This window comes from Strongylocentrotus purpuratus, unplaced genomic scaffold (genome assembly GCF_000002235.5).
Source record: "Strongylocentrotus purpuratus isolate Spur 01 unplaced genomic scaffold, Spur_5.0 spur5_scaffold_13, whole genome shotgun sequence".
NCBI lineage: Eukaryota > Metazoa > Echinodermata > Echinoidea > Camarodonta > Strongylocentrotidae > Strongylocentrotus > Strongylocentrotus purpuratus.
This window is the reverse complement of record NW_022145598.1, coordinates 34,972,914-34,997,261: the sequence shown is the minus strand read 5'-3', so window position 1 is coordinate 34,997,261 and position 24,348 is coordinate 34,972,914. Positions and strand designations below refer to the sequence as shown.

At 37.3% G+C, this 24,348-nt stretch overlaps 1 protein-coding gene across 1 annotated transcript; it reads left to right on the top strand.

Moving 5' to 3' along the window:
* The first annotated feature begins 360 nt into the window (after positions 1-360).
* Positions 361-21,960, top strand: LOC592291 (elongator complex protein 3). Its single transcript, XM_030983425.1, has 14 exons — positions 361-463; positions 6,168-6,267; positions 6,920-7,010; positions 8,098-8,145; positions 8,790-8,924; positions 10,510-10,733; positions 11,607-11,687; positions 13,512-13,592; positions 14,624-14,750; positions 16,000-16,193; positions 16,510-16,666; positions 18,858-19,030; positions 19,707-19,761; positions 20,824-21,960. Exons 1-14 carry the CDS (start codon positions 442-444, stop codon positions 20,980-20,982), a joined length of 1,647 nt encoding a protein of 548 aa, XP_030839285.1. The 5' UTR covers positions 361-441; the 3' UTR covers positions 20,983-21,960.
* Positions 21,961-24,348: the final 2,388 nt, after the last annotated feature.

Sequence of the window (24,348 nt, the reverse complement as noted above, 5' to 3'; positions counted from 1 at the left end):
TACGCAATCGTACATTTTCATTATTGTTATAAGTCCATTTATTTTCTTATATTATTCCACTTTGTAAAAACGATTTATATCCGTGTTTCCATCTGACTATACGTCATTGTAACTATGCTAGTGTATTATCTATTTGTGTATAATATTTTCTGTTGTAAATTGTTCATGTGCTCTATGTAATGCCAACAACTAAAATTAATCTGAATTTCTGAATCTGAAATTAATTTTGTTCAATATGTGCATGTATGGGAGGGGGTTGGGGTGGGAGAGGGTTCCGTAAAGTTAGTTCGGATACAGTTCTAACGCGTAGATTCATGCAAGGTGTATTTAACTCGGATACTTGCATGTGTATTGCGACACGCCGACACACACATACACTCACAAGCAGCCGTAGGAGGAATCTTTGCTTCGCCCGTTTCCTGATTTTGAAATTGTTACATCATGGGGAAAACCAGGAAGAAATGTAAGTACTAATCAATTAATGTTCGAAATAGAATTTAACATTAGGAATGTTGACGACAATAATTGCCTTTGTAATAATTAATCGATGATTACGGGAGCGCAAAATATTACCACAGTCCCACTCGTTTCGAAATTTGGGTGTTGAAATCTGTGAAAATTATTCCATGAAGTAGGGAGGCCAACACCCGGGCGTACGATTTGTGCGCTCGTCGTCCAATTCAGAAAATTGCCAGAAAGAAAAACAAAAGAAAAATATATAACAAAAATACAATTGAATTAGATCTAGACCTAGATTAGGGAGGCCAATGACCAAATCTAACCTTTTAATTACGAATTTGTCTAAAATAAAACAAAGATTAAAAGAAAGCATTTTCTTTCACTAAGTAAGACAATTCACCCATCTGCCGACTCCAGAATTTCCATAAAATAGGAGATATCCAGCTCTCTTCTATGCCTTTCCTTCTATGCCTGGCCGTACATAAGAGCCTTGAAACAATCAATTTCATGGTCCCAAAAATTATGTTGAGAATTAGACAGGCCCGAGGGAATAGGCGTGTCATCATGGTCATTGCCCGGACAACAAGTTCAAAACTTCGCTCGAAAGTACATTCATCATCACCGGCTAGCCTTGAATTAGTCACACACACCGACACAGTACTGCAGGCCAGGTATGGTAATTGCATGCAAGCCGCGATCGAGCCATGCTAGCCATGACATGGAGGGTCAAACATAATAGTAGGGTGTCTGAACGATTTTTTAATTTTCAATTTGGGATCGTTTTTCACCATTTTTGTTTGATATTTGAATAAAAAATGTTATCAGAATAATACATTTCAAATTTCAAGTCTCACCGATGTTTCTATCAAAAGTTACAGCCCCTCCAAAATGCTGGTATATTCATATCATTTTGGTCAAAATCGAGGAAAAGACGTCCACGCAGAGTGATGTTGTTTTGCTAAATTTAGCCAAACAGCTGTATCGCGCGATATGCAAGCGTATGCATATCGTACGCATGCTGCTAAGCCAATCCGCGACTTGCAGCTTGAGCTACGCTGTCTCCGCGACATGTGCGATTGACTAGTATGGTTGGCGTTCGTCGCACAATAAACCCGGAAGTGAATGCACGTTATAGTCAATGGCAATATCGCGGAGACACGTTGTCTCCGCGATATTGCCATTGACTATAACGTGTATTCACTTCCGGGTTTATCGAGGGAATTGCCAACCATAATTTCAGTCACTATAATGTGTAATTGAATTTGGGGTTTCGTTCGTGCGCGGAGATGTTACGCGATGTAACCATGGTTTGGACTGAGCGGAGCGCACGCCCCTTAATTAGCTGATCCACCAAATAGCGAGAAGGGTATTTTTAAACTGTTATCAGTTGTGATCCCTGGGGGCTAGCGAAAATATAATCACATAGAATTGTTCCTTAGGACTGGGACTACTTATCGATCGGGCGTCATATCTCAAAAGTGACAAACCTCAGAGTTAGCCAGGACACAATGTTTAAATTGCTGTTTTGACCAAGATATGTTTAGAATTTCGGGGGCTACGCCCCTTTGGAAATATTGGAATTCACCTGCTCTTTCATATGACACCTCATTCATTGATTATCACCTTCAGGATCACAACTGATAAAGGTTTGAATCTCGATTTGAAAAAAAAAAATTGACTTTTTTTGCATGGTCGCGCAATGCACGTAGGCTGCATAGGGATGCGTGTAATCTCTATGGGAAGAATTTTAGCACACAACATCGGGTGCGCGATCAGACACCCTAATAATAGAGAGAAAGCTCGAAAGCCACTCATTGTAAATTAAGAAAGTGATTGAAATAAATAAATAGGCCTACCTTAGTTTTGAGATGTATTCCAATTACTATTTCCTCATGAGTAAAGATCAATCTGACACTGCATTATCAACGATCGATAAATCAAACTTGCAGTGAACACAATACGGAATCAAACATGGTCAATAGGACTGCACACATTGATAGACGTGTACTGACGGAGATATTTCTCTCCCTCTCTCTCTCTCACTAACCATATCATACACTAAAACACACACGTTCAAATCATGGCATTCATTACACTTCTCAATTGGAGTATAGATCTAGACTGCTCACATAGACTTTTTTTTTTTTACTGAAATGTCTTTTTTTACACTTCTCATACATTACTGCACGACACTGGTGTCTAGTGCTGAGAATAAGGTACTATGTGTGAGACTACGTCAAATTTGTTTTGCGCGCGATGAGACCGGAGCTCATACATATTCATATTATGATGTCGCAAGACTTCTATTTGGGGCTGGAACAATGACATCTCTGTTCACAGTTTTCCTTCTCAATTTGAGATGGCTCTAGCCAGGCGCGTACGCAGGATTTTTTCAAGGGGGGGGGGGGGGGTTTAACATTTATAAATTGGGCCGCAAATTTCGCAACTGCTCAGCCAGCCGCTGAATAAGCGGGGGGGGGGGGGGGGTAAGAGGACACTTTTTTTTTTTTTGAGGTCTCAAAATTTGACATTTGGCTCCGTTGAGGGGGGGGGGGAGGGGTAAGGTCACCTTTTTAGGGGGGGGGGGGGGGGGTAAGAGGACACTTTTTTTTTTTTTTGAGGTCTCAAAATTTGACATTTGGCTCCGTTTAGGGGGGGGGGGGAGGGGTAAGGTCACCTTTTTAGGTCAGCCATGGGAATATTTTTTTTTTTTTTTAATAATGAAAAGAAAAAAGAAAAAGAAAATCCAAAGGGGGGGGGGGGGTTTTAGGGGGGTAATGAAGGGTTTACACACATGAAAATACCAAAGGGGGAGTTTAATTTTTTGTCATCATATTTGGCACATTTTCCAAGCATTTTGATACCTTGTTCACCTTTTTCTGACCAGTAATAACGCAATGAGGGTCCGTTTCTTAAAAAATTTCAAAATTTTCAAAATTTTCTGGCGTTTGTCATGCAAACACTCGGAAAACATCTGAAAAACACCAGAAAATTGTGGAAAATGGGGTTTTTTTCCAAGAAAAATGACCCCTAATATCGGGTAGGGGTTTCAAGGCTCGAGCGGCACACCCCCGTCCAAACCAACTCCGAGTATCCCCCCTCCCCCCCCCCCCCGGGCATTAACATCACTCACCATGTTAATTTCAGTTTGTACATATACAAATTAATGTTGTGAATCGAGAAATATGTTTCAAATGCCATAATTGTCGTGAAACTTACAGCCCTTTTCTCCCGCCGTTGAATTTTCTCATGAATCTTAGTCTTAAACTGGATAGTCCCTTTTCCTTTACATGCACTGCGTTCAATGAGATTTTTTCATTACTGATTTGTTGTTTGCTTGTTTATTTTTTTGTGCAAAATTGCAGGTGTGTACACGTATTGCATGAGTGTTTTTTTTTTTTTTTTGGGGGGGGGGGGGGGGAGAAGACTACCTATGGCCCGCCAAGATATGCAAATCGTTAGATGTGGCCCGCGAGCTTTACAAGGTTGGCCACCCGTGCTCTAACTCTTCAGAATGGATGGGAACTCCAAATTGTTTTCATATTTGGATAGATTACGAGTTGGACATATGATTTCATGTCTCATTTTACCCTCAATTAACTCATGACGTCATCATAATGGCCTCCGAACTAAAAATTTCAATTTGCATATTATGACGTCAGCATATTTTTAGGAATTGATTGTATATCTGTAAATATTGATTGATTTTCTTCCAAATTTTGAAATGTTCTAGCTGAGACAATTCTCTACAAATGCAGTCCACACAATCTTTCATTTTGACCAAGGCATCATGGCGTATTTTTGCGATTAAAGGAGGCATGTTATTTTTTCACATTTCGCGTGTATTCTCGAAGGGACATGACTTTTTCTCAAAACTGGATTCTACATTCCTGTCTTTCGCGAGAAATATCTCCGTTGTTTTACCTTTGTTTTCGCTAAGCTTCAAGTATATTGTAGCTGAGACAATAAGCTTTCACAAGTGATAGTACGAGACCAGCCTGTAGGTCCCGTGACCAATCTCTGGGAACAAAGGTTTGAAAGTGTTTTTGTGTTCCCTGATGAATACCGAACAATTTTGACTTGGGCTGCCCCCTTATAAATCCCAGGTATTTTCGTGAGGGGTCAACAAAGGTCACACAGGGATAGAAATTCAAATAGTTCCAATCGTGTCATTATGCATATCAAATTACTTGTCTGGTCATGAGGATTCCAAAAATGTATAGTTTGCTATACCTCCAACCTTAAATGAGGGGGCTATGGTCAAAAATGTTGAAAGGTCAACACACTTTTGACTGGTGGTCAAATTCACCAACACAGTTAACCTTATCAAATTGCACATCAAATTACTCGTCTGGTCATAAGGATTTCAAAAATGTATAGTTTGCTATACCTCCGATCTTAAATGAGGGCGCTATGGTCAAAAAGGTCAATGCACTTTAGAAATTCACCAACACAGTAAACATTGTCCGATTATAATGATTTGAGGGTCTAATAATATGTTTTTTGACATGGCAAATTCAACTACCCGTATACAACTTTCAAAAGTAAAAGTACTTACCTTGACTACGTACATTCAAAATGGCTGCTGTTTCGGTGACAAACATCTAACAACTTCTTATCCATGGGTTTGGAGGAAATTTCAAGGTTATGGCAACCACTTTTAAGAGTGTCGCTATTCATATAATGAGGGTCACTAGGAGTAGAGGGTCGCTATTCATAATAGGAGAAGAGGGTCGCTGTTCAAAATGGAAGAAGAGGGTCGTTATTCATAATAGGAGTAGGGGTCGCTATTCATATATGTTTAGGCCAAATAACAAAAATAATGTGTTTTTCGTTGGGACTTTAATTTTTAAAAAGGAGGAGGCAGGGCATTACTATTTAATACTATTTTGCTTTATTTTTGCTATTTTTTCCAACATGGCTGCCATGCTAATTATAGCTGGCCAAGCCTATTTATTCACAGATATTGTGCTATGTGAGTATACTGATGCAATTTATGACAAAACATGATTTGTATCACTTTAGAAGCTATGTAAACCAAATGTATATCGCCAACTTTTTTTCTTCTGAAGTATTAGTAGTGAAAAAAGGAGGCGCGCCGGGACGAGAAACATTTTGTTATTTGGCCTTATATGTGAAGAAAAAAACGTTTAGTTATAATGTTATTTTTTGATTTGGTATACATGTACATGTGCCTTTTGTAACTAATATATTTGATGTTATATTCCACATACTAAGAATCTTGCTCTACGATTGGTCAAAAGTGAATCGTTACACTGTGTACTGCTTTCTTCAGTACTGCATGCACTGTACGTATCGTACACTGTTTGCTACATGTAGCTGTTAATGAACTGTTGCTCTAAACTGAAGGAAAAAATGAAATGTTTCCGATGTGGAATATGAAGCAAATAATCACCTTTTGGTTTCAGGTGATGGTTAACTATCACTTCCTCGGCTATCTGTATGTACTGTAGCTACATCCAGATCGCCTTGGAAGTGATAGCTTGTCCCATCAGCCTCACCAACAGTAATTATTTGCTCACTAACGCTTTTATATATATATATATTCTTTCAAATTAATCCCATCTAATGTATTTGTATATAAATCTTTTTCCACACACGTTGTATCTGCTCTAAGAAACGAAGCTATAAAAACGTTTCAGATTGTTAATATTTTTACCAATAATGTTACTTTCTCTTTCCTTCAGCAAACTTGTCCCATGCTGAGATGATGATGATGACTGTATCAGATATAGTCAGTCAGCTTGTCACTGCGCATGATCAAAACAAAGATGTCAATCTCAACAGGTGAGACTGTTTTTAGTATATTTGTAAAGCATTAAGTGCTATATAAAAATTAAATCTTATTATTTTTTTATTTTTTCTACCCAATATAGAGTGCTGAAGTGTGACTTCATCAAAAATCTATTTTTTGGATTTCTCAATTTTTTCTTCATTTTCCGAAAGAGCATCAAAAATAATGTCCAAATGTCGAAAACCAATTGAATAGGTTAAGTATTGGCTGAGATATGACCATCTGAATAAATAGATAGATAGTGTTATGCTCTGGTACATAACATTACGAGCCAGAGTAATATAACATTGAGTTCCTAAATTTGATTTCGATTTTCCAATCATAAATATCTTGATAATCAGAAAAATTATTGGCTTGTAAAAGTCATGGGGTTCCTGACTGACTTAAAGAGCTAAATCCAGGATTTCGTTAAAGAATCTGAGACGAAGTTACCTGATCCCTTTAATGAAAGTATTTGGAGACTAGACAGGAAGGCCAGGCCTAATGTAAAATCTCTCTCCAGTAAACTATAAAGTACATTATTTAAATTATTAATTTTTTTAAATTCTATGTTATCATCATCATCATCATTATCATCATCATTATGATAAGATCACTACCATTATTAACATCATTCCTGTGATGATGTAATTTTCTTTCTACTAGAATCAAGAGTTTGACTGCTAAGAAGTATGGTTTGACAAATCAACCGAGGCTGGTTGATATCATTGCAGCTGTACCCCATGCTCACAAGAAGGTAGGAAGGTCTCATTAGGCCTGTTTTCATCAGCTCAAGATTGCCAAATAGCCCGCTATTCTGATTTGGGAAATAATCCGAAGTTACAAATTGCGTCCTCATCAGCTCGATATCGACCACGAAACTTGAAACTCGACCTTGAGAAATTAGCTAGAGATATTTTGCTAAGCGTTCGTGCATGGTGCGAGTCTTCAGGCTGGTGAAGACGCAAAGGACAAATAGCGGGATATTTTGCAAACTATCCCAAGACATCTTGGGATGATTATCCCGACCAAATATCCCGCTAATTGCAACTTCGGGCTGATGAAGACGCAAACTAACTGGATAATTTGCGATCGGGATAGTTGAAATAGCTGGATATTTGGCAATCTCGAGCTGATGAGGACAGGCCTAATGTGTACAGTATGCGATCAACCAATAAATGCACTGTTACCAGGGCAGTGTTTCGCAAAGACTAAGATCGACTTTAAGTTGGACTAACTATGGCAGGCTGTTAATGCCAGATATATATGCCCAAATGTTTAATGTTAAAGTGCATTCGCGATATCTATCTAGCCTGGATCAATACGATAATTTACAAAATATATCAATTAGTAGGCGGTTTCCTTGCAAAATTTGTATCATCACATATTAGTCAAAACATATTCTTTCTCATGATTGGTAATAAGAGCTTCCATTTCATTTTTTGAGAGGGGGGCATTTTCACAACTGGTCTATACCTTTAACACTGAAGCATGAATCAAAGATATGTAGAGGTGTTGTGGTCGAGTGGATACGTCGCCGGACTGTCAATCACAAGGTCCGCGGTTTGAGTCCCGCCGCCGCAACAATGTCCTTTGGCAAGACATTGATCTACATTTGCCACACTCCACCCAGGTGAAGTAAATGGGTACCTGGTAGGAATTTATTCCTTGAAACGCAGTGCGCGTAACAGCTGCACTGCTAAAGCCAGGGTAATTATGCTGCATTATTGTAGAGCACTTAGAGACTTCTGATAAAGTAAGTGTTAGGTGCTATATAAGCAAGGATAAGCAAGGATAATTATTATTATTATTTTTATTATTTTTATTTTGTTTTGTGTCCACAGGCTCTTATACCCAAATTGAAAGCCAAACCGATCAGGACAGCCAGCGGGGTAAGTACTCAATGCTGCTGACTGTTGGACTGTAGATTTACTTGAAATACAAGAATAAATAAATAAACACTGTTTGTAGTTCAGGGCCGGTATTTAATTCAATACTTGAATTAAATTTAAAAAATTACTTAGTAAATGACTAAGCTAAGAATTTTACTTATCTCATATTCAAATCGCATTTTAGACTTGTTCTTACATTGTACCTTAGACAAAATCTAAGTATAATACATACTGAGAAGCATTGTGACATCACACGGTCAAATAACAGTAATGCGCAACTAATGCGTTGCAATAAATGTGCGCTAATATAATTGTGGGCAGGTTATGATACTGCGTTAGAAAACCATTGCCTGCCAATCTAGTCTAGGCCTCCAAATAATTGTGACCTTGACGGAAGAAATCTAAATGAATATTGTTTTCCCCTATAAAGTGTGTAAAAAGAGGTGTTGCTAAAGAGTTGATTTTGGGTTCTGCCCATAAATGTTAAATTTCTTCGAGCCATGTCGGCCGATCATGAACATTAATATTTTTGTGAATGTTGAACTTGAAACTTGAATGTTTATGCCTACATTTTTTCTTACACAGGTAGCTCTTGTAGCAGCAATCATGATACTGTTAATCTGTACATATTTTCCTCCTTACAGATAGCTGTTGTAGCAGTGATGTGTAAGCCCCATAGATGTCCTCATATTAGTATGACTGGTAACATCTGTGTGTACTGTCCTGGAGGGCCCGATTCTGATTTTGAATATTCAACTCAGTCATACACAGGATATGAGGTAATTACTCACATTATGAGAAAGTATTGTTTCATAAAAAAATTGCAGGTCTTGATTTAGAACTTTGGGGGTCACAGCCACTTTGATTCTGACATCCTTTAGCAAAACAAACACCATATCTGCCACTCTCCAACCAGGTGTCAAATAGGTACCTGGTAAGATGAGAAAGTCTTTCTAGTTTGCTCAGCATTGTGAGTGTCTTTAAAATGGCACCTGCTTAGATTGCTCCCCTGGGAGTGAAGAATGTGCATACATTTGTGTCTGGGTAAGCCTGAATTCAATGACCCAGGTAAAAATATATCTGTAAAGCTGCAATTAGAGACATCAGTCAGGTGTATTAAGCCCTGTATATACATGTACTGTACATGTCCCAGGATTAATATTATTATTATCAAAAAACAAAAACAAATTGTTGGCATATTCAGTCCTTGAGTAAATAATGCTTTTCCTTGGCCCTGTTACACAAAGCATAGCAATTAATTGTACGATTTATTGATTGATATAATGTACAATCAATTAATTGTACATGATGGTCAATTGCAAAATAGCAATCAATTGCCGACTTGTCTTTGTGTTACGAGGCCCTGGTAAAAAAAACAAATTTTGTCCATGATCTGTTCCTTTACATAGATGACATCGATGCAAGCAATCCATGCCAGAAACAACCCCTATACCTACAAACCTGCCATATAGTCGATCCATTGAAGAAGTTTTGTAGTGTTATTTATATTCATGTGCATACATACAAATGGTTCAAAACCAAGTTGATGTGCTAATGCCCTTTGGTAAGGCATTAATCCTCATTACCAGGTCCCTCGGAGAGGACCTAAGGCCATCGGCCGTCTGGTTGCTTACTTACAAGCATTCATGCTTTCTTAGCAGTCAAGTAAAAAATAACCACCAACCACCACTAACTACTAGAAAGGCATTCCCTGTGTGTTATAATAAATAAGTGAACACCCCTCAGGCTGCAAGCTTTCAGAACATTTCAGGTAACATCCAAAGCTCAATCAATTTTCTGTTTTGTGTTTAATAACCGATGTTATTGCGTACTATTCGTACCCAATAGTACCCCTGACTGCAAACCAGGCTTAAATTTAATCAGTTAAAACAGCTTCAGGCCTGATAAAAACCCGATTTAAATCGGTTTCCTGATTTTTTTCCTGATTTTTTTTTTTCTTCCTGATTTAAAAAAAAAATCCAGATTTTTTTTTTTTTTTTTTTTTTTTTTTAACAATTTTTTTCTTCCCTATTTTCCAGATTCCTTTCTTATTTTCTCTATTCTTCCCTATTTTTCCCTATTTTTTCCCCAATTTTCTCAATTTTGTCCCAATTTTCTTACTCGAAAGGGGGGAATGTTGTTAGATGCCATTTCCCCCCGCGAATCCTCTTCTTTTTTTTTACTCAAGGGGGGCGTGGTTGAGGGGAAAACAAAAAACCTATTTTTTTTTAGTGCTCACTATCACCCCTGCAGCTTAGTCATGCTCCCTCTATTCGTGTATTTCCATATATTTGCTTTCCGAACATCTCTATTTTGAGTAACAACTAAAGCTGAATTGATCTTTGTTTTGTTCCTGTTGAATAGCCAACATCGATGCGTGCTATACGTGCCCGATACAACCCCTACCTGCAAACCAGACATAGAGTAGACCAGTTAAAGCAGATTGGACACAGTGTTGATAAGGTGGAATTCATTGTCATGGGCGGGACCTTCATGGCACTGTCCGAGGAGTACCGGGACTATTTTATCCGCAATCTGCACGACGCCCTCTCTGGCCATACAAGCAACAGTGTGGAAGAGGCAGTCAAGTGAGTTTCACTTATCTTTTTTAATTTTTCAACCAAATTCCATACTATACATAGTTACACTGTTGATCATAATGGTGGAATAATTATTTTTACCCCAATTTATTGAATGATTTTGACAATGATTTATTCCTAATAGATCTAGATAAAAGTATACATTCTCAGATTTAATTGAATGATAATTGGGGAGTGTTTGTTTTGCGTGACTGCTAATTCATGTGTGTGCTACTATGCTAATCAACTAAGAGACCTACGTCCTTAAGTCATAACTGACATTAATGGGGATTAATGCCTCATAAGAGGGCACTAATATAGCACATCCACACGGTTTTGATCCTGGAGGCTCACAGTAACGAGGCCATTGCTTAGCCAATGAATCATGACTGCATGCAGCCGTCGCTAGGGTACGTCGACGCCCCCACAAAAACAAAAAAATCAAAGAAAATGCAATACATTTTCAATAATTCATTGCATTTCGCCCCGACCCCCAACAAAACAAAATCCTATATGTGGGCATGCCTTGAACCATAATACACGGCCCTACAGAGGAATTTTTCCTGTTTGGGATTGGGGGAAAATGCAATGAATCATTGATAATTTATTGTATTTTCTTTGTTTATTTTTTGTGTGGGGGCGTCGACGAACCCTAGCGCCTGCTGCGTACAGTCATGATGGGGCTCATCTGGGGCTCACATTGGGTACAAACTGCCTAAGGTGAAATAGCTTTCGGTTACATGTACACAGCAAGTCAAAGAAAAATATGATTATTTCTACATTATTTATATCTTATGAATATAATTTTTGGGGAAATGATCAGAAAAATACTAACCTTCCAATGATTTGTGCTCTTTATGTTTTTCTCTCTCAATTTAACAGGTTTTCTGAGAGGAGTAGGACCAAGTGTATTGGTATCACCATAGAGACCAGACCAGACTATTGCCTTAAGAGACATCTGAGGTTAGTGAGAAGTCTTTGCTGTTTGAACTGTTGAGTGAATACAAATTGCTCTGCATATCTCCCAATATGCCTAGCAGATGGGTATACGTCACCGGACTGTCGATCACAAGGTCCGCGGTTCGAGTCCTGCCGCAGCACTAATGTCCTTTGGCAAGACATTGATCTACATTTGCCACACTCAACCCAGGTGATGTAAATGGGTACCTGGCAGGAATTAATTCCTTGAAATGCTGGAGCGCTGTAATGGCAGCTAGGCTAAACCCGGGGTAATAATAAATGCACCTCGGAATAGAATGTCTAGATAGACGTCGTTATAGAAATGCCTATTATTATTATGGTAAGTGATTGTAAAATGAGTGGATATACAAATCTTTAAAAAAAAGTGTTTTACAGACATGTTCAATGCAATACTTATGTCAGAAATATGAGTATCTTACCTAGTTTTCAACTTAGATCAAATAATAATGTACCCTAAGTGTAGGACAGCTCCCTAGCAGACTAAGCCAATCATTTTGGAGGCCTTGATTGGCGCACATATGGTTTTTATCCAATTATTAGATTTCGCATTTAATACACAGCGTTAATTGTACATACTTTAGATAGACCATGTGATGTCAAAATACTTATCAGTAAGTATTTAGCCTTAAAGTCGACTTGCTTAAAGCCACACTGTACTACTTGTAGCTACTAGCTCCCTCTATATAGAAAACAATGCCTAATCGGTGACCATTGGTCACCCATGATCCTCTTTTTCTTATGTTAATTGAGAGCTGATTTGATGAGATAAACACCTGTCCAGTGACCTTGCAGGGTGGTCTAATCTCTCCTATAAACTAGTACAGATCAGCTTTAAGTAATAATTATAATAATAATATGGGATATTTACATATTGCACATATCCACCCTGCAAGGTGCTCAAGGCGCTCCAATATATTATTACCCCGGCTTTGCTAGGCTACCGATATCTGTGCTCACAGCATTCAAGGAATTCCTTCCTACCGGTACCCATTTAACACCTGGGTGTAGAATGGCAAACGTAGATTAATGCCTTACCAAAGGACATTAGTGCCGCGGCGGGACTCGAACTGCAGACTCTGTGATCCACAGTATATGCTCAGATATCATCTTTCAAATAAGAGTTTAAAGACATAACTTAGCCTAGTAAAATTGAAAGTGAAATACTAACTTGGTATTAGTACTGAATTGAGTATGGCCCCAGGTTTTAAGGTCACCATCTGAAAGATGTGACTCAGTTTCAAACCGGGGTCAGTCAGAGTCAGTTTGACGGGAAAGACAGAGAGCTAAGACCAGCTCACGTCATACCCTGTACTTGCTTAAAGACACTCAGTAGTTAGCTCTCATCGGGAATTCAACACCGTTCGGGTGTTTCACAAAGCCTTTTTTCTATGACAAATGACAAAAGTCAGTGAAAAATCTGCTGATAACTAATCAGAAGCAAGGATTTCAGTAGCTTATAACAAAAACTGTCATTTGTCACTGATGACAAGTTTTGTGAAACGGGGGCCCTGGTGTTTACCCAATAAACGGTGTTGTCAATCACCAGGATTAGCCCTGAGTTTTATGACCATTCGACCTCGTGTAATGCTTTGCTTTTCCCTCACCCGATCCGAAACGGGATCCGAAGCTAGACTCTCCGAGAGATACGGGGGTAATTCTTGACTGGCCAACGGGTTTGATGTGTGCAGATTTGTACTCCCATTAATGGTTTTCCCACCAAGTCTGGTGTCAGCGAATTATGGCCTTCTGCACATGGAAACTGACGCGTAACTCCCTTTAAAGACACAAACTTTTTTTTTTTTACAGTGACATGTTGAAGTATGGTTGTACCAGGCTTGAGATCGGTGTGCAGAGTGTGTATGAAGACGTAGCTAGAGACACAAACAGGTAAGCCTAGAAGATATGATGTGAATTATGAATTTAATTTAATCTGAATTGTGAATTTAATTTAACCTGAATTATGAATTGAATTGAATTAACTAGTCTGAATTATGAATTAATTTTAGTCTGCATTTTGAACTATAGCATTCTGTGCAATCTATGTTCAAGTCAAATGTACTATTCTATATCCATTGGTATCTTATTGATGTCCATAATCTGTAATTTTGTATTGTATTGACGTGGAAAAAAAAAAATCCAATAATTTGACAATAAAATTTGAATTAGTTCAATTGAATTGAAAACTATCATCAATCCATGGTACTTCTTCATTAATTAAAAAAAAATATGTATGCTAATAATAATAAATATGTATGTCCATTATTTATACCATATTACTCTACTGAGCTAAGATGCTGATCAACCATGATAAGACACTGAAACATTCAAGGAATTTCTTCCTATCAGGTCCCCATATAGTTCACCTGGATGGAGAGTGGCAAGTGTAGATTAACTTCTTGCCAAATGGCATTTTAGATAAAAGGATACTTTATAAGGTCCCTTCTTTATGTGCGTAGGTTCACCCAGTTCGATATGTCATTTGTAAATGTAATTGATTATTAGAACAGAAATAGTTGACATGAGTATTACCTTTTCCTTACTGAGTTTGAATAGTATTCTCCCCTTTTACCTCACGTTAAATTCCTTGCCAGATTTATAACACTTCATTGTCTTTCAAGACAAAATATCAGATACTATCTGTAGGTAGTGCAACCTGCACTCTTAAGGTTGATGAAGACCAGACATGCAATGCCTGTAGCTTCTGCATTGACAGCAGAATTGGATAGTGGAGCCATGTAAATCCTGTTCAGATATGAAAGCGTCGAGATAGAGCATGAGAGAGCGTTTTTCAGGACCAACTAACCCTGGCAAAAGAATATGTGGTGTAACGGCAAACCTCGTTCTCCCCCACCCCCCCCCCCCCCCCCCAAAAAAAAAAAAAAAAAAAAAAAATTGTTCTCCATGATTTTTGATTGCAGGGGTCACACTGTAAGGGCTGTCTGTGAGTCCTTTCAGATGTCCAAGGACGCTGGTTTCAAGGTCGTTTCTCATATGATGCCTGACCTTCCTAACGTTGACCTTGAGAGAGACGTTGAGCAGTTTATCGTTAGTACATTTGATTCACCTTTTATTCAAGATTCAGATTCAAGATTTTATTGTCCATACTATAATACAGAAATTTGTTTTCCATTGGTATAACATGTAATACATAAAACATAAGACAAGAACATGGTGTCGTGTGCTGAAAGCCAGAAGGGCGTCAAGACTCTATAAAGATAAAGTCTATGAGCAGGTACGGTCCTCCGGCTTTCAGCACAAAACATGACAAGACAGTAATATATGACTTATACATACCAAGAATTTTAAATACACTTCTGAATCACATCATGAATAAATTCAGGTATGAATATAGATGTGAATATGAAGGTAGAATAGGAGCAGCATCACAATCGAAATACAAGATGATAATAGTCCTCTGAATAACATATTGTTAGGATTTTTTTTTTAAAGAAATTTCTGGCTTGCACCAAGTAAATGAAGTTTGTGCGCTCGATCTTGTAATTGAAAACAAAGTCAGAAAATATCTTGGAACCATCCACTGCTTGCCTGGCAGCGACTCTACTACCAGGCCATCACTGGTCAACGGCACAGTCAGGATGAACTGGAAACAAATACCTCAGCTCTCCTGACTTATTCTGAGTTATTGATATTTTTGCAGGACCCAATATGAGTGGTTATGTGGACACATTACGGGCAAATCACAATATTCAAATTTAACAGGAGGCTCATGCATACAAACTCTAAACATTTCAGTCCAGACCCTATACAAAGGCATTAAAAGGTATAGACCAGTTTAGGAAACGTCCCCCTCTCAAAAAATGAATTGGAAGCTGTTATTACCAATCATGTGAAAGAATATGTTTTGACTAATACGTGATGATACAAATTTTGCAGGGAAACTGCCTACTAATTGATATATTTGGTAAATTATCATATCTATCTGGCTTGGATAGACATCGCGTAGTCCCATATACATCTTTCTGTGTACGGTACAGTGTTTTGCAGTACACACAAATACTTATATGCTAGATGATCAACCTTTTCTGATCGATTCCACAACCTTTCTTTCACAACGCAATCGCATGACCAGAACCGGTCTATACCTTTAATGTGAAACCCTGCCTGAGGTGCATGTAGATGTAGCTTCATGCTGAAGATGATCATAAACAAATATGTATCCAAAGTTGCAAGTCTTCTTTATGAGCTGGCCTAACCTAACCCTAACCGATATCACATATAAATATGGTCTAATCCTTGATTCATGCGTTTTTTTTATCATTCTGTTTCTTGTCAGGAATTTTTTGAGAACCCAGCCTTCCGACCGGATGGTCTGAAGCTCTACCCGACCCTAGTCATCAGAGGAACAGGTCTTTATGAACTCTGGAAGACTGGCCGCTACAAGAGCTATCCTCCAAGCACCCTGGTGGATCTGGTTGCTAAGATACTGGCCTTGGTGCCACCTTGGACCAGGGTCTACAGGGTTCAAAGGTCAGATTTTATGACTATCGCATATCTCAACATTTATCTGTAGCAGCATTAGTTTATGAAAGTATGTGCTAAATTTCAGATTACAAAACTCTGGTTTTCTCTCTATGGGTGAAAATTGAAGCCCTCATTATGTACACAAGAAATTGGGTGAATAAAACACTGTCGGTTGCATAATTCAAATTTGAAAAGAAATATGACTGTAACTATGCTAATAATGAATATTTTGCAACCGTCCTTTCAGAAAAGTTTTCGATTTTGATTTTTACAAGTTTTGAGATTTTCTAGTTTGACAGTGTAGCTCTTTGATCTATTGCAGGGATATCCCGATGCCTTTGGTCAGTTCTGGAGTGGAGCATGGTAACCTGAGAGAGTTAGCCCTAGCTAGGATGAGAGACCTAGGTACACAGTGTAGAGACGTGAGAACCAGGGAGGTTGGCATTCAAGAAATACATCACAAGGTCAAGCCATATGAGGTAAGACTTCATTCGATCCTCTGTCATAAAAGCAGGCCTGATAATTACCCGATTTAAATCATTTTTTTGAAGAAAAAAAATTCCTGATTTTTTTTTTCTTCCCAATTTTTTACTCTTCTTTTTTTTTTTTCCCCAATGTTTTTTTTCTTTTTCTTCTTCTTCCTGATTTTCTCCTGATTTTCCCTGATTTTCTCTATTCTTCCCTATTTTTCCCAATTTTCTTATTCAAAAGGGAGGGAATGTTGTTAGGGGGGGGCATGGTCAAGGGAACAAAAAAAAACTTTTTTTTTTTTTTTATTGCTTTCACCCTTGTAAAAGTAAAAAGCATGAATTCAGAGAGGGTTTTTACTAATGATTTTCTTTTATCTTTCAAAGTACCTTTCATTTGAATGGCAGGTGCTCAGCTGTGATCTGGCAAAAAACGTGTCATTTTCGACCTTTTTCAAGTTTTTAGATTTATGGATATATAAAACAATTTTGTCATCTGTCAAAATTTCAGTTTTTTTAAATCGATTTAGATTTTAAGAAAATTGCATCTAAAGTTCAGCAATTTTCCCATTTTGTTCCAAATAATCTGGCAGAACAACGTATGTCGACTTACGTTGTTTTACCAAAATATTTACGTCCCGATTAGAGATATCTTATTTTGCCAGATAGTTACGGCCTTGTTGGAAATTGTCAATTTATGAACAAAATGTTAATTATTTTTTGAAAACCACTATTATTTGGGTATGACTTCACATGGATCTTATCAGATTTCCCTTGATTTTAATTTGTTGTATGTTTTTATTTCTGTGATGTAAGAATCATTTTGTTTTGTGAAGATACTAGGTGTTTATAAGGCATTGATAACTTTTATGATTTATCAGAAAATGTGAGTTTAGATTTTTAACATCCAAGGCAATGTCTACAATTTACTTGTCTAAATTTGTGACCATGTTCTGGAATAAAGAAGATGCATGTTTTTGTTTTTTTGTAAACTTCTGTCAATTTACGAATGTGGAATGTGTTTTTACTGAATTTCACCTTGAGGAGCATTGTAGGCCAGTTGACTATGAATGACATTTGGTTTATTGACATAAATCTTTGTTTCTCAGTAATCCTTTAAGGGGGTAGCTCACTGAGCGGCACATGCTTCTAACGAATCAAATTTGGGGTTTCGCCAGGTTTCATAAAAGGTTACAAAAGAATTGTGGTTGCAAGAAAGTTCGCAAACTGATTTTCTTTGCGAATTTATTTTTCCGCAAACAGTTGCAAGCGTTTGCGAAACAGTCGTAAGCCTTTGCAAACGGTTGTAAGATGGTCTTGTTGAAGTTCTCTTATTTTCGCCAATGCTAGCAACCATGTTACCATACAGTTCCTATATAAAATTGACCCATTGAGTACCAGGAGTTAGCAAAAGGTCCCAAACATTCACAAATAGTGGCAAAGGATTGGAAAATAGTTGCTAATCTTCGCAAAAACTTGTGCTAACATTTGCTTACAGTCACTAATAGTCGCCAACTGCCTTTCGCAAATACTTTTGCAAACATTCGCTCAAATGTTGCTAATTGTCGCTAAAAATCACCAAAAATCTCTGATTTTCATCAACATTCTTTAGAAAAGTTGGCGAATCCAGTGAGAAACCCCCTTTAAAGATTACTTTCGGTATGAGGCTCACATGATGGAGGTTTTGTCAATGCACTGATAACTGAATATGATGTTGCTCTGGTCTATGCTCTAATGACCATTGACTCTAGGCTTTACGTTGTGGAAAATATAGGGTTGGGGTTAGGGTTGCAGTTAGGTTTTAGGTTAGGTTTTCGGTAAGGCTTTAGGTTAGGTTTTAGGTTAGGTTTCAGGTTAGGTTTTATCTTAGGTTTTAATTGAGGCTTTAGGTTAGGTTTTATCTTAGGTTAGGTTTTGGCTAGGACTTTAGGTTAGATTTTTAGGTTATTTTTTGGTTTAGATTTTAGGTTAGGCTTTAGGTTAGGTTTTAGGATAGGTTGTAGGTTAGGCTTTTAGGTTAGGTTTTGGGTTCTGTTTTAGGTTGTGTTTTGGGTTAGATTTTAGGTTTGTTTGTGTGTTAAGTTTTGGGTTAGGGTTTACCGATAATAGGCATAGTTTGTTTGTTCCATGGTTGAGGTTCAGAATCTTTAAATAAAGGATACTCACCACAATGCATCTAATATCTTTTGCCTTTTTCTTCCAGGTTGAGTTGATCCGGCGTGATTATTACTCCAGCAGTGGCTGGGAGACGTTCCTATCATACGAGGATCCAGAACAAGATATACTGATTGGCTTGCTCAGACTGAGAAAGTGCTCTGAACTCACGTTCAGGTCCGAGCTAAAAGGAGGCGTGTCAATCGTCAGAGAACTTCACGTGTATCCTTTTTATAACGATTATAATTTTAATTCATTATGGTTAATTAATGTGGTGGGGGTTATTATACCTGACTGCTAAGAAAGCATAAATGCTTGTAAGTAAGCAACCAGATGGCTGACGGCTTTAGGTCCTCCCCGAGGGACCTGGTAATGAGGATTAATGTCTTACCAAAGGGCACTAGTGCATCGACTTGGTTTTGAACCCGGGTCACTGGATTACGAGCTCTGCTTTTCAGTGGATCCCTCCATTTCCACAGGTTGATCTTTAAAAAAACCTTTAAAAACCATTATACTGGATATTTATGTATACTTTCTATTTCATAACTTTAAAGAATGTAAAATGTATTCTATTATTGAATGTTGAATTGTATATCTGATTTCTTGTCAAAATTACTGTTCTGTTGGAAATGAAAAATAAAACTGAAACTGAAACTACATTCATCTGGAGCACATATCCGAAAGGAATTAACATAACATGTAAATTCCTGGGAAAGTTAACATATTATATTAATATAAAAGCAAAAATTAAAACATGACACAATGTAGGCTTTGTAATACAAATTCAAATTAAATAGCTGCAATATCTGCCTGCATTAATTGAATTTCATATTAATACTTTGAGAGCAATAATTTTGATTCAAGGATGATGTTAGTTTTGCTTGACCACTGTTATTAGATATGGGAGTGTTGTTCCTGTCAGCTCCAGAGATCCAAGAAAGTTTCAGCACCAGGTAAGAACGATAATCCAACAAGTTATTGTATTTTGTACAGTATTTTATCTGATGCATCGGTATGTGGAAAGACCTTTTGGTTTTAAAGGCATTGTTTAACAATGTTAAATCTGACATGCACGGCCCTACGTGCTACCAGTGTCTGTGATATGGTGTAATATTGAATCCCTAAAAAAAAAAAAATTGCGCTTCAAAATGATCAAGAAGTGCCTCCAAAAAAGAGCTTTGAGTGACCGGTTTTACCATTCAATCATCAATTTTGTTTCAGAATCTGAAACAAAGTTACCGGATCCCTTAATAAAGGGACTTGGTAACATTGCTCAGATGACGCTAGATGACGCTAGATGTACGATTAAAGATAATCTGAAAGTTTGAGTGATAACGGACCATAATTAATGATAACAATTCGAAAATACTGATCTCATCGATTAATTAATTCTCCGAACTATATTATTACAATTTAATTACATTTTGGGTGAATGTAAATCTTCACAAAGCAATGAATTGGCTCTATATACCATTCCAGACATTTAAAGATGAAGTTGAGTTCTGGTCATGCGATTGCATTGTGAAAGAAACGGTGTGGAACCGACCAGAAAAGGTTGATCATCTAGCATATAAGAATTTGTGTGTATTGCAAGGTTCTGGAATCATCAAAATGATAAGAAATTTGGCCAAGTCTTGGTAAAGTTATAAACACTGTACACAGAAAGATGTATATGGGACTACATGAACACGTGGCGTAAAAATCCGGCCCCCCGATTTTTACGATGTTAAATGCATATTTAGAATATGAAGGCATTTGAAGAGCCATGCTTTTCAGGGAACATGTCTTATCTGATGTTCTTCCACACTTGCATAATAAGAATGAGTAATGCTCACAAATTATTTTTCACCTCTTCCCAGAACTCAACCTTCTTTTTAAGTGTTGAAAGATATTTAAAAGCCTGTCTTACGTTTATTTTCAAGGAAAACCAGTAAATGCAGCCCCACGCAAATGTGTCTAATATCATTATTATTATTATTATTGTTATTATTAAACATCTTTTCTTTTCTTTGCAGGGCTTTGGAATGTTACTAATGGAGGAGGCTGAGAGGATAGCACGGGAGGAGCACGGATCAGGAAAGATCTCCGTCATATCAGGAGTCGGGACTAGGAACTACTATCGCAAGCTGGGCTATGAGCTAGATGGCCCCTATATGTCAAAGTCTCTGGAATGATCAGGAGTAGGGACTAGGAACTACTATCGCAAGCTGGGTTATGAGCTAGATGGCCCCTATATGTCAAAGTCTCTGGAATGATCAGGAGTAGGGACTAGGAACTAATATCGCAAGCTGGGCTATGAGCTAGATGGCCCCTATATGTCAAAGTCTCTGGAATGATCCTTCATACCATAGGTCGTACTGTCGTGATTTTATGATTTCACAGGATTTCATATAATAATAATGATAGTGGGTTCTTGTATAGCGCTCATTTCTGTCGTATGTGACACTCCTGGCGCTCCCAATTATTACCCTGGCTTAAAAAGGCTGCCATACGGCGCTCTAGCATTTCAAGGAATTAATTCCTGCCAGGTACCCATTTACTTCACCTGGGTAGAGTGTGGCAAATGTAGATCAATGTCTTGCCAAAGGAGATGGCAAGATGTTTTACTGCAAGCTATGGCATGCTCATTGTCTATCTTCTATACGGAAACAAATTCCAGATCAAAATGGCTACCGCAAATTTGAATATGAGCAGAAAGGATCCCTGTGCAAGTCCCAGTCCTGTTCCATATCACATACCTGTCACAGGCCATACCTTGAAAATCTTTTGATATGAACATGTATTGTTGAACATGACACATGTCAGACGGAGGCACTCTTGAAACCCAATCGCTGCACAAAGGCAAAGCAGAGACTGCCCTAGTGACAAGCTAGACATTGACAATTTGTGCTACGTAAAATTGCTTGATTTCATAACGTGCAGATATATGTTTGAGTGATGTCATCGGCGTCACATAGAACTGTATTACAATTTCCTAATGGGAATACAGAAGTGTGCATTTTAGCTTTGGAAATGTTGGCTCAAGATCTTGAACATAGAGAATATTCATTATTGATTTCACTTTCCTTTAATAATAATAATAATAATATTGGATATTTATATAGTTCACATATCCACCCTGCAAGGTGCTCAAAGCGCTCCAATGTTACCCTGGCTCTGCTAGGCTACCTATTTCGGTGCTCACAGCGGTCAAGGAATTCCTTCCTACCGGTGCCCATTATACCTGGGTGGAGAGTGGCAAATGTAGATCAATGTCTTGCCATACTGTTATTACAATGAACATTATTTACAAGATAATCTAAAACTAAGTATTCTGTTCTGTTTTGTATGGTCATTACTGCAAGACCAGCAACTGCCGTGACAAGACATTTACGAACTTTAAGAATTCAAAGTTTGATTATCTTTGAGAATACAACACATTTCAACAACCTGTAGTGCTTGGGTAGTTTTACATTGTAGTAGATCTAGAGAAAGTTCTGGTTTACAGTACACTGTACGGGTAATTCATAAAGAACAAATATTAAAGTTTTTATTGGATGAAAAACTAAATATTTCTCTTCAAATTGCTTACATCTGCTTATCATGGAATGTTGTAACATAACTATAATATGCACTAGTGCAGCAGTGTTGTTGCGTGGTCATTTCCCCAACTGTTATGTCTCTCAGTATATGGAAGTGTGGGAATATATAAAAACCCATGCAAAAACAGAGTGAGCTCTAAACAAAAATTTCCCTAGTAATGCAGCATGTATTGTTAAATCATGAAAAAAAGTTTTTGACATTTACATCTTATCCAGAAAGGACTTTTTTTTTTGGGGGGGGGGGATAAGTGCAGATACAGCGAGTGATTTCAAGTTGGGTGTTTAGGGCTGGTGTTATGTTAAATAATCACTTACACCAGCCCTAAACACCGAAATGGAAATAAGCTGGTGTTAAGGCTGTGACCTCTGAATAACTTCAACTTCTGGTATCTAGTTTTATCGATTTTGCAAAATTGTCGTCTGCTGAACTAACCTTTGTGGCCAATGTTAATATTTTACGTACAAATGTCCTATTCACTAACACTAGCCCCTAGGGATTAAGCAAATGTTGATTTCCAGTTCGGTATTAGTGTTAAGCTATCGATATTGATATCGGCACTGGGTATGATTAAGAAAACTACTGGTATTAATGAATTTCTTTATGTAAAACTCATATTGTAAAAACATGTAAAGCCTTATATTATCATGTCATATCATGGAATAAATTGTAAAAAGGTAATGTGACTGCCGTTTTGTTTCCAAATTATGTGTTTAATATGTGTTTCTACTAAGATATTCAGGCCTAATAAAAACCCGATTTAAATCGGTTTCCCTATTTTATCCTGATTTTCCCGATTCCCCTCTTATTTTCTCTATTCTTCCCTATTTTGCCCTATTTTTTTGCCAATTTTCTTACTCGAAAGAGGGGAATGTCGTTGGATGCCATTTTTTCCCCGCGAATCCTCTTCTGTTTTTTTTTACTCAAAGGGGGCGTGGTTGAGGGGAAAACAAAAAGCCTATTTTTTTGTTAGTGCTCACTATCAGCCCTGGATATTGTAATAACAGATAATGGTAGGAATTATTTAAGATTCAGTGGGGAATTTTATTATTATAAATAATACACTGATCATTCTTAAGAATGTAACAGATTCTTTTCTGTTCAGTTCGTTTTGTTTCCTTTTTATTAATTCTTAGTCAAATTAATGAAAACAGTCAAGTATGTTAATGACCATTTGAAAACTTTAACTTGCACTCTACAAGTATAGATGAGAAATACATATCCATTGATTTGATTTACAATGCCAATCACAGAGTTATGACCATTAAAACTACAATAAATAGCATCAAACACTCAGAATATTCTTATTTATGCCATCTGAATCATACAATATGGCAAGATAATTTATTTTAAAAGCAATATTAGAATATTAAAATCCAGATTTACTGGCATAAACAGAGACAAATCTTGCACCGTATACCACTCGTTATTCGTCACAATATGATTATTACACACCATGAAATAATAAAATCAATATGATATTGTCATTTGTTAATAAATTGATCAATAGAATTTAAGAAGTATTCATGGTAACAAAACTTAAAAGAAAGAAAAAAACTGGACAAAAGAAAGTAGGTTTGTATTAAACTAACCCATTAAAATGAGCTACAGCATGAACAATTATTACAATTTTTTTTTTTTTACTTATGTTGAGTTTGTGACTCTTTTATCAAAATAATTTACAAAGAGGGGGAGGGGGGGGGGGGTCATTTCAATTAAAACGACATGTCTTTAGCTGAAGGTTCAGTCAACCACAGCAGTCAACGTCATGCCCTTCAACTAAGTATAGATACCATTTAATCATTGCCCAAAGTTCTACATAAGTTATATGCTAGAATTATGTTATAAAGAACATTGTCGTAACCATCTTTCCTTTTGCAAAGAGATTTCGCTTCTTTATTTTTTTAGCCCTGATATGACACAGTTTCGATATAACGAAGTAGTTTCACGAGTACCAAAAA